This window comes from Protopterus annectens, chromosome 8.part0, assembly GCF_019279795.1.
Source record: "Protopterus annectens isolate FY-2018-M chromosome 8.part0, PAN1.0, whole genome shotgun sequence".
NCBI lineage: Eukaryota > Metazoa > Chordata > Ceratodontiformes > Protopteridae > Protopterus > Protopterus annectens.
Window position 1 is genome coordinate 73,639,640 of NC_056741.1, and position 11,730 is coordinate 73,651,369.

The 11,730-nt window shown below is 45.9% G+C and overlaps 1 protein-coding gene across 1 annotated transcript in view; it reads left to right on the top strand.

Moving 5' to 3' along the window:
• The window catches only part of LOC122808143 (glutenin, high molecular weight subunit DX5-like), an 89,480-nt gene extending 80,369 nt beyond the window's left edge, over positions 1-9,111 (top strand). Inside the window, exons 2-4 of the mRNA XM_044079113.1 lie at positions 6,152-6,994; positions 7,049-8,665; positions 8,720-9,111. Of these exons, the coding sequence (XP_043935048.1) occupies positions 6,152-6,994; positions 7,049-8,665; positions 8,720-9,111 (2,852 nt within the window). The remainder of the gene's footprint in view (positions 1-6,151; positions 6,995-7,048; positions 8,666-8,719) is intronic.
• Positions 9,112-11,730: the final 2,619 nt, after the last annotated feature.

An 11,730-nucleotide genomic window follows, 5' to 3' on the forward strand; every position in this document is an offset into this window, starting at 1 on the left:
ATATGAACAAGCTGTTTCCTGAAGTCCAGAGTCTCATTTCCTCGGTCTTCATTTGTCTACCATATAACTCTGAATATGTCACTTTCACTTAACCAAATAATGCTCTAGCCTTGTTCTAACACCTCATGTATAGTAGTCATGAATTCAGCCCTCTGACCCTTCTGTACATGTACATTTCATGAATATGTGGTTCACATTTTGGGATCCTGAGTTGCAGCAGTGCTTGAAATGCTTGTATGTATAAACCAGACTGACAAAGTGAGCTGATGGGAGTGCATGCTGGAGCCATATTAACAAAATGGTGAGAACAAATATCTATACTGCAAGTTTGAGGGTAGAATAACAGTATCCCTTAAATCTGTAGTGTTATTTTACTAAGTGGACACTGAGATATTCCTAAACCTTGCTTGATACAACTGAAGATGGGATTCGCTGATGGTTAGTGCAAAATCAATGTGTGTTGCAGCAATGTGTAGGGTGTTGGTGATTCACAGATACAGAATGTACAACTGCACAAGGCTCAAAATGGTGCAGCGTGTATACAACGTATGCTAATGAGTGTATAATGGCATGGAAATAAGGAACACCATGCAAATGGGCCATGTGGTGTATCCATATGATGAAACTCAAAATCATGGACCAGTTTAGGAACATATAAAAGAGGAACACTCCTCCGTGGTGCACACCTGTGTTTACACTGAGAATAGTGGTGAACCCAACTAATATCTGCAACAAAACTATAATCATGGGAGACACCAATATTAATTGGTCCTCCATTCAGTCTCCTACTCACCCCCTCAACATCAACCTATACAACTACTCTCAACTCATCAACTCCATAACTAGGCCATCCAAAGACTTCTTAAGCAGCAACATCTTAGACTGGATTCTAGTCTCCCACCTCCACAACTATCCTGACAGTGGAACACTCCCTGACTCCCTCAATGACCATCTTCCCATCTTTGCTAGACGTCTTCCTTCTCCCTTACATGTCACTCATAATTACATAACTACCTGATGCAATAAAAACTTTAACTCAGAAGCTTTCTCTGACGCCCTTAAATCACTTAACTGGTACCCCTTAAAAACTCTACCACTTGAAAATGCAATAACTCACTTTAATACTACCTTCCTAAACATTCTAAATAATCACGCTCCCTTAATAACCAAATGAATAAAAAGGAAAGCCACCCCCTGGTTAACAAAAAACACATTAGCCACCATGTGACTTAGAGATAAAGCCTGGACACAATACCAGAGGCCACCATGTGACTTAGAGATAAAGCCTGGACACAATACCAGAGGCCACCATGCGACTTAGAGATAAAGCCTGGACACAATACCAGAGGCCACCATGCGACTTAGAGATAAAGCCTGGACACAATACCAGAGGCCACCATGCGACTTAGAGATAAAGCCTGGACACAATACCAGAGGCCACCATGCGACTTAGAGATAAAGCCTGGACACAATACCAGAGGCCACCATGCGACTTAGAGATAAAGCCTGGACACAATACCAGAGGCCACCATGCGACTTAGAGATAAAGCCTGGACACAATACCAGAGGCCACCATGCGACTTAGAGATAAAGCCTGGACACAATACCAGAGGCCACCATGCGACTTAGAGATAAAGCCTGGACACAATACCAGTGGCCACCATGCGACTTAGAGATAAAGCCTGGACACAATACCAGAGGCCACCATGCGACTTAGAGATAAAGCCTGGACACAATACCAGAGGCCACCATGCGACTTAGAGATAAAGCCTGGACACAATACCAGAGGCCACCATGCGACTTAGAGATAAAGCCTGGACACAATACCAGAGGCCACCATGCGACTTAGAGATAAAGCCTGGACACAATACCAGAAAAACAAATCTACATCTAACCTCAATGAATATAAAACTATCCGTAACTCAGTTACAAATCTTATCTCATCGGATCGTCGAAACTACTCCGTCCAACTTCAAAACAACCATAAATCCAACCCATAAAAGTTCTGGAGAGGTATAACTACCCTCTTAAAACCTGGTACTACAGAAAATCCAAACTCTTCTCCAAATGTACAAGACACAGATCTTGCTACCCAATTCAATTCTTTCTTCATAGACTCTATTTCCAAACTAACCTCTTCTTTTTCAAATAACAATCCACCTCCTTCCCCCACTTCTCCCAAACCACCTCCCCCTCCAACATGTTTCTCTCATTCCCCACCCTCTCAACCCCCACCATTTCAATTAAACCTATTCCTACTTCTACTATAAAAAAACTCCTGCAAAAATTAAAACCATGCACCAATGCCCCTGATAACATCCCCTGCTGCTGAAGCTATTGCCCTCCCTATCAGCATCATAATCAACCGCTCTATCCAAGAAAGTTCGGTTCCTCAAATCTGGAAAAAAGCTTACATCCTTCCTCTGCACAAAGGAGGAAATAATACTAATATTGCCAACTTCCATCTCATCGCCATCCTCTCTCCCATTTCCAAAGTCCTAGAGAAATGCATCCACCTTCTACTCCTTTCCTATCTCTTAGACAACAACCTATTAACCCCTACCCAACACGGATTCAGACCACATCATAGCACTATGACTGCCCTTCTATCCTTCCTCAAAACTGTGAACAAAGCTAGAGATTCTGGCTTCACTGTTTCTACCATCCTTCTCGATCTCTCTAAGGCCTTTGACGCCATCTCTCATAACCTACTTCTTACTAAACTATCTAACCTAAACCTCTCACCCTCTTGCCTCATCTGGTTTACCAGCTATCTGTCTAATAGGCAACAAGCTGTCAAATGGCAAAAAGTCACCTCCTCCTTCCTTAACACCCCAACAGGTGTCCCACAAGGTTCTATATTGGGCCCCCTCCTCTGTAACATTTTCATTAATGACTTTTCCCGCTCTATCCCTCTTGCTAAAATTATTCAATATGCTGATGATTCCACAATCATCTGTGCTGCCTCTTCCATCCCAACTCTTTTAAAGCTCACTCAGGATGCCTTCTCCACCACGGAAATGTGGATGAAAGACAACCATCTAGCACTCAATGCTGCTAAAACTAAATTTATGATATTTACTCCCTCTAAAACTAACAAATTCGATCATAATTTATTCTCCATCACCAGCAAAAATAATATACCTCTTGAGCTGGTATCTGAAACCAAATTACTTGGAGTCCAAATAGATAACAAGCTTAAATTCAACTCCCATCTACTACTAAACATAAAAAAACCCACAAAATACTTGGCATGCTCTACCGACACAATCTGTTCCTCACCTCAACTACTAAGCTGACTCTCTCTACTGCATTTCTCTTACCCTCCCTTCTCTATGGAGCACCTCTTCTAACAAACCTACAATCATCTCTCAAAATCAAACTATCCTCCTGTTACAATAAAATAGCCAGATTCACCACTAGCAACAAAGCATCAGCCCATCACTGTGAACCTCTCCACAAACTCAACTGGCTAGAGCTACCCAACTACCTCTCCTACACTCAGCTCACCTATGCTCATAAACTCATCTTCCAGCCCTCCCTCTGTCCCGCACTCTCTACTACCTTTAAAATGCACCACACTCAAAGATGTCTAAGATCAAACAATCAAAACCTTATAGAAATTTACAGAACCCTCCACACTCCAGGACAAAACCTCCTGTCCTTCTCATTAGCACGTATATGGAACTCCCTTCCCCCTTCCACTCGTACCATTACTTGCCTCCCATCCTTTAGAAAATCACTCCACTCTCATCTAACCTCCACATGGGAATGCTCCTGCTCTCATCCCTCATAAACTACTCTTTAGTTTTTCTCTTCCTTCTCTCAAACCCCAGGTAGCAAATTCATGCTTCCAGTATACAACTCCTTACAAGTATCTAGCAACTCCTCATCCTACTGCATCTAACTACCTCTCCTCAATCAAAACACAAAACAACTCCTCATCCTACTGCATCTAACTACCTCTCCTCAATCAAAACACAAAAACAACTCCTCATCCTACTGCATCTAACTACATCTCCTCAATCAAAACACAAAAACAACTCCTCATCCTACTGCATCTAACTACATCTCCTCAATCAAAACACAAAAACAACTCCTTATCCTACTGCATCTAACTACCTCTCCTCAATCAAAACACAAAAACAATTCCTATTCCTATTGCATCTAACTACATCTCCTCAATCAAAACACAAAAACAACTCCTTATCCTACTGCATCTAACTACCTCTCATCAATCAAAACACAAAAACAACTCCTCATCCTACTGCATCTAACTACCTCTCATCAATCAAAACACAAAAACAACTCCTCATCCTACTGCATCTAACTACCTCTCCTCAATCAAAACACAAAAACAACTCCTCATCCTACTGCATCTAACTACATCTCCTCAATCAAAACACAAAAACAACTCCTCATCCTACTGCATCTAACTACATCTCCTCAATCAAAAAAAAATATATATATGTTGCCATTATTACCTTTGATTGTAACACTCTTGTTCTGTTAATTATCAGAATTTGTATAATGTTAATCTCACTAATCCTCATGCAATCTATGTGTGTATCCTAATCTTTATGTAATCTGTATGTGGAGCTTTTCTCCCCTGGACTCCATTGCAAACGGGTTCTTCTGGCCCAATGGACTATCCTGGTTAAACAATTGCAAATAAATAAATTAAATAAATAAATAAATAAACATGAGGGAAACTGGCTGCTATAGCAACAGATGTAGCTCAGCAGCATGTGTTAATGGCTACCCATAGATTCAGTGCTGACAATGTTGCATGTTATGGCTACCTGCACCATTCCAGGATTTACATCCAGTGTCTAACATGTCACCACCTGAGTAACCAGCAGATTGTGCCTAATGTGTCACCACCTTAATGACCAGCAGATTGTGTCTAACATGCCACCACTTGAGTGACCAGCTGAGTGTGCCTAACATGTCACCACCTTGATGACCAGCAAATTGTGTCTAACACACCACCAACCGAGTGACCAGCAGATTATGCCTAACGTCAACATCTTAATGACGAGCAGATTGTGTCTAACATGCCACCACTTGAGTGACCAGCTGATTGTGCCTAACATGTCACCACCTTAATGACCAGCAGATTGTGTCTAACACACCACCAATGGAGTGACCAGCAGATTATGCCTAACATGTCAACATCTTAATGACGAGCAGATTGTGTCTAACATGCCACCACTTGAGTGACCAGCAGATTGTGCCTAACATGTCACCACCTTAATGACCAGCAGATTGTGTCTAACATGCCACCACTTGAATGACCAGCAGATTGTGCCTAACATGCCTCGACCTGAGTGACCAGCAGATTGTGCCTAACATGTCATCATCGGAGTGACCAGCAGATTGTGCCTAACATGTCACCACCTTATTGACCAACAGATTATATCTAACATGCCACCACTTGAGTGACCAGCAGATTGTGCCTAACATGCCACCACCAGAGTGACCAGCAGATTGTGCCTAACATGCAACATCACCTGAGTGACCAGCAGATTGTGCCTAACATGTCACCACCTTAATGACCAGCAAATTGTGTTTAATATGCCACCACTTGAATGACCAGCAGATTGTGCCTAACATGCCTCGACCAGAGTGACGAGCAGATTGCGCCTAACATGTCATCATCGGAGTGACCAGCAGATTGCGCCTAACATGTCATCATCGGAGTGAGCAGCAGATTGTGCCTAACATGCTTCCACTTCCTTAACTGTCAGGTGGTCTGTAATCCTTAGAGCATTATTTGTAACACACCTGTGCACCACCCATATAGTTCCCAAGGTTCTCACATCTGGCATGCATCCCTGTAAAAAGGGTGTCTGTGAGGATCTTTCCCACAGAATCATCCAGTTGGTAGGTGCACATACAGGTTATATAGACTGGTGTATATACACTGACCATGCTGGAAATTACCTATAATGCAAAACATCCTGAAACTCAACATAGTGGAGCAAGTGTTCAGCTTATTCAAGGGACTCCTCCATTCCCTAGATGCATCAAAAAGGCTCTGCAGTAAAATCTTAAAATAAAATCTGTGGCATGATTTTTGTTCTTTGTACAATAAATGCCATTTTGTGCAAACAGAGGTGCAAGTGAACATCATGATGTTCCATACCAGCAGCACCAGCAGTAGAAGAGCAAGGTGAAGAGTCAGGTGAGGAACACCTGGCAGCAGCACCAGCAGTAGAACGGCAAGAAGAAGAGTCAGGTGAGAAACACCTCAAAGCAGTACCAGCAGTAGAAGGGCAAAGTGAAGAGTCCGGTGAAGAACACCTGGCAGCAGCAGCAGCAGTAGAAGGGCAAGGTGAAGAGTCAGGTGAGGAACACCTCAAAGCAGTACCAGCAGTAGAACAGCAAGGTGAAGAGTCAGGTGAGGAACACCTAGCAGCAGCACCAGCAGTAGAAGGGCAAGGTGAAGAGTCAGGTGAGGAACACCTGGCAGCAGTACCAGCAGTAGAAGGGCAAGGTGAAGAGTCAGGTGTGGAACACCTGGCAGCAGCACCAGCAGTAGATGGGCAAGGTGAAGAGTCAGGTGAGGAACACCTGGCAGCAGCACCAGCAGTAGAATGGCAAGGTGAAGAGTCAGGTGAGGAACACCTGGCAGCAGCACCAGCAGTAGAACGGCAAGGAGAAAAGTCAGGTGAGGAACATCTGGCAGCAGCACCAGCAGTAGAAAGGCAAGGTGAAGCATCAGGTGAGGAACACCTGGCAGCAGCACCAGCAGTAGAAGGGCAAGGTGAAGAGTCAGGTGAGGAACACCTGGCAGCAGTACCAGCAGTAGAAGTGCAAGGTGAAGAGTCAGGTGAGGAACACCTCAAAGCAGTACCAGCAGTAGAAGGGCAAGGTGAAGAGTCCGGTGAGGAACACCTGGCAGCAGCATCAGTAGAAGGGCAAGGTGAAGAGTCAGGTGAGGAACACCTGGCAGCAGCACCAGCAGTAGAAGGGCAAGGTAAAGAGACAGGTGAGTAACACCTGGCAGCAGCACCAGCAGTAGAATGACAAGGTGAAGAGTCAGGTGAGGAACACCTGGCAGCAGTACCAGCAGTAGAACAGCAAGGTGAAGAGTCAGGTGAGGAACACTTGGCAGCAGCACCAGCAGTAGAATGGCAAGGTGAAGAGTCAGGTGAGGAACACCTGGCAGCAGTACCAGCAGTAGAAGGGCAAGGTGAAGAGTCAGGTGAAGAACACCTGGCAGCAGTACCAGCAGTAGAACGGCAAGGTGAAGAGTCAGGTGAGGAACACCTGGCAGCAGTACCAGCAGTAGAACGGCAAGGTGAAGAGTCAGGTGAGGAACACCTGGCAGCAGCAGCAGCAGCAGTAGAAGGGCAAGGTGAAGTGTCAGGTGTGGGACACCTGGCAGCAGTACCAGCAGTAGAACGGCAAGGTGAAGAGTCAGGTAAGGAACACCTGGCAGCAGTACCAGCAGTAGAAGGGCAAGGTGAAGAGTCAGGTGAGGAACACCTGGCAGCAGTACAAGCAGTAGAAGGGCAAGGTGAAGAGTCAGGTGAGGAACACCTGGCAGCAGTACCAGCAGTAGAATGGCAAGGTGAAGAGTCAGGTGAGGAACACCTGGCAGTAGCAGCAGCAGTAGAAGGGCAAGGTGAAGAGTCAGGTGTGGAACACCTCAAAGCAGTACCAGCAGTAGAACAGCAAGGTGAAGAGTCAGGTGTAGAACACCTTGCAGCAGTACCAGCAGTAGAATGGCAAGGTGAAGAGTCAGGTCTGGAACACCTGGCAGCAGTACCAGCAGTAGAAGGGCAAGGTGAAGAGTCAGGTGAGGAACACCTGGCAGCAGTACCAGCAGTAGAAGGGCAAGGTGAAGAGTCAGGTGAGGAAAACCTGGCAGCAGTACCAGCAGTAGAACGGCAAGGTGAAGTGTCAGGTGAGGAACATCTGGCAGCAGCACCAGCAGTAGAAGGGCAAGGTGAAGAGTCAGGTGAGGAACACCTGGCAGCAGTACCAGCAGTAGAAGGGCAAGGTGAAGAGTCAGGTGAGGAACACCTGGCAGCAGTACCAACAGTAGGAGGGCAAGGTGAAGAGTCAGGTGTGGAACACCTGGCAGCAGTACCAGCAGTAGAACAGCAAGGTGAAGAGTCAGGTGAGGAACACCTGGCAGCAGCACCAGCAGTAGAAGGGCAAGGTGAAGAGTCAGGTGAGGAACACCTGGCAGCAGTACCAGCAGTAGAAGGGCAAGGTGAAGAGTCAGGTGAGGAACACCTGGCAGCAGCACCAGCAGTAGAAGGGCAAGGCGAAGAGTCAGGTGAGGAACACCTCAAAGCAGTACCAGCAGTAGAAGGGCAAGGTGAAGAGTCAGGTGAGGAACACCTGGCAGCAGCAGTAGAAGGGCAACGTGAAGCTTCAGGTGAGGAACACCTGGCAGCAGCACCAGCAGTAGAAGGGCAAGGTAAAGAATCAGGTGAGGAACACCAAGCAGCAGTACCAGTAGTAGAATGGCAAGGTGAAGCTTCAGGTGAGGAACACCTGGCAGCAGCACCAGCAGTAGAAGTGCAAGGTGAAGAGTCAGGTGAGGAACACCTCAAAGCAGTACCAGCAGTAGAACGGCAAGGTGAAGAGTCAGGTGAGGAACACCTGGCAGCAGCACCAGCGGTAGAAGAGCAAGGTGACATGTCAGGTGAGGAATCCCTGGCAGCAGCACCAGCAGTAGAAGGGCAAGGGTGAGCTTCAGGTGAGGAATACCTGGCAGCAGCACCAGCAGGAGAAAGGCAAGGTGAAGCTTCAGGTGAGGAACACCTGGCAGCAGCACCAGCAGTAGAAGGGCAAGGTGAAGAGTCAGGTGAGGAACACCTGGCAGAAGTACCAGTAGTAGAAGGGCAAGGTGAAGAGTCAGGTGAGGAACACCTGTCAGCAGTGCCAGCAGTAGAATGGCAAGGTGAAGAGTCAGGTGAGGAACACCTGGCAGCAGCACCAGCAGTAGAAGGGCAAGGTGAAGAGTCAGCAGAGGAACACCTGGCAGCAGCACCAGTAGTAGAAGGGCAAGGTGAAGCATCAGGTGAGGAACACCTGGCAGCAGCACCAACAGTAGAAGGGCAAGGTGAAGCATTTGATCCATCAGTGTAATCCATAACACAAACAGCACAGTGGTACATATTCTATCTCACTAGTCTATGCAGGGCAGTACATGGACTGGTCACACTCTGTATCAGACATTACCAAACCCACACAGGTTACAGTGGTGGGCAGGTCAATGTCATCATCACTTGCAAAGCATGCTGGGGGATAAAGTGACATGTGACCGCAACATGATAGGATGAAGTAAAGATGAATGCAGTAGCCTTGTACACAGGGTTGTTGTGAGAAATCAATGGATTACAACCTCCAATGGTAGCTACACTGCCATGACACTTCCATTAAAGTTCTCATTATGCTGGCTTGCAATGTTAGGGCTTGATACATGCTATGGCAGGGAAGTAATTGGAGCTACAGGACTGTATGAGCAGGGAGTACAAAATGCTGAGTGCCATTCCGCATGAAGTTACTAATGACCATAAGCAGAGATGTAGCCTGTATGTCTACAGGTGACAAGGAAGGTGTAAAAATTATGAGTGCACATGTGTGCATCCTGAGGAGATATCCCAGGTATTGAGCCAGAAAAGTGTTGTAAACCAGGACATGGACTATGATCACCACTGGACATGACAGGCTGCTGACCACCACTGGACATGACAGGCTGCATGCCCACAGGTGACAATGAAGCTGTATCTCTAATGGTGTCAGCTGTCTGATATGGGACAATTTTTGACCTGTCCCCATTTTGACCTTCCTATGGATATGGACGGCATGACCACTGATGACCACTGGAGGTGGCTGCACTCAGTGCCAGAAGTCTCACAAACAAAGAGTGTTTAGGTGGGAGGATGGCATAATGGTTAAGGGTTTACCTTACAGACGCAAGGTGCACGGTTTGATTCTCACATGGGGTAATTGGCTAGGCTTGAAATGGCTCACAAGGGCAGTTAGCCTAGTTCTAACCTATGAACCTATAAATTAACCAAACTTGAGGCTTTCATTCATTTGGAACACATCCATATTTGTGCAATTACTGAGAGATGGTTTAAATGCAACGGAAGTACTCCCCCTGTACTTGGATTTTGCACCTGCCATGTCTTCAGGTCTGATGGCAACTGAGTTGTTTTCTTCATGTTAAGAACCATATCATATCTAGGCAGATTCTTTGAGACTCACAGTGAAAGTTACAGGTTCACAGGTTTATAGGTTAGTACTAGGCTAACTGCCCTTGTGGGTCATTTTAAGCCTAGCCAAATTTCCCATTTCATGCTTAGAATTCTGTTGTATTCTGCACCATCTCCAGCAAGAACTAGCTTCACCATTGAGCACTCTATTCAACCACAAACTAATTACAGGCTTCATTCTAGAAGAGTGAGAACTGCCATTGTCATCCCCTTACACAAAGATGATACCACTACTGAACCAGGTAACTATTGTCCCATTAGCTTGACAAGTCTGATCTGTAAAGCGATGGAGCATATTATTATGGAGCTCATAAACAGGGACATAGGCAATCTCCAGGCACTTGACCCCATGAAATCTGGATTCATCAGGGGCAGATCTTGCCTGCTGAACCTGGATGACTTCTTTGAGACTGTCACCAAGGCCCTGGATGAGGTAAAGTCAATACATATAGCTTACTTTGACTTGGCCAAGGCCTTTGACACAATTCCCCACTCAGGCATCACTGAAAAGCTAACTCAACTTGGCATAAATCCCTATCTCATCAGGTGGGTGGCCAACTGGCTCACCAATAGGACCCACAAGGTCAAAATTGGTGCCACCACCTCTGAAGGCAGACCTGTCACTAGTGGTGTGCCCCAGGGATCTGTCCTGGGACACCTATTGTTTGGCATCAACTTCTCAGAGGTCCAGACAAAGACAAAGGGCCTGTGGCTGACCCAAGTTTACATGTGACTGTAAGTTGGGTGCTGTCATTGACTCCCCATATGATGTTAACATACTGCAAGAGGGTCTCACAGCAACAAATGACTGGTGCCAAAGTCATGGCCTTAAGTTAAATGCAAAAACATGCGTTATTATACCATTCAGCAAAAACACGGCTCTACCGATTGCCACATCAACAGCAACCCCTTAGCACACAACCTGTGGTGAGAGACTTGGGTACTCAGGTTGACAACAATCTCACATTCGACCTTCATGTAGCAGCAGTGGTCAGAAAAGCCTTTTACTTGGTTCATCTCATAAGTAAAGGGATTGCATCTAGAAAAAAGGAGGTTATTACCTCTCTGTACTCCTCCCTAATTAAGCCTATAATTGTGTATAATACCCCATTTGGTACGTACCTCTCCAAACACCTGCACCAACTGGAAAGGCCACATAAATACCTCACAAAGAGAATCCATGGCCTCCAACACCTGTCCTGTGCAGACAGGCTCAAGCCATTATCACTCTACTCAGCATTGTGCAGATTGCTCAGAGGTGATTTGTGTCTCGCCTACAAGGCAATATCAGACCCTGCCCTACTAGAGATGCTCCATATCCGTAAGTCTAACTTCTTGTGTATTACCCACTCAAAAGGTCTAAATCTAATATGTGACATCAACAAATCCTGCTGGAGAGGCAGGTTTGCCTCCCAGAGGCTGCCCTCTCACTGGAATAGACTTCCCATACATGTCAAACAGAGAACTTTATAACCCTCTTCAAGTG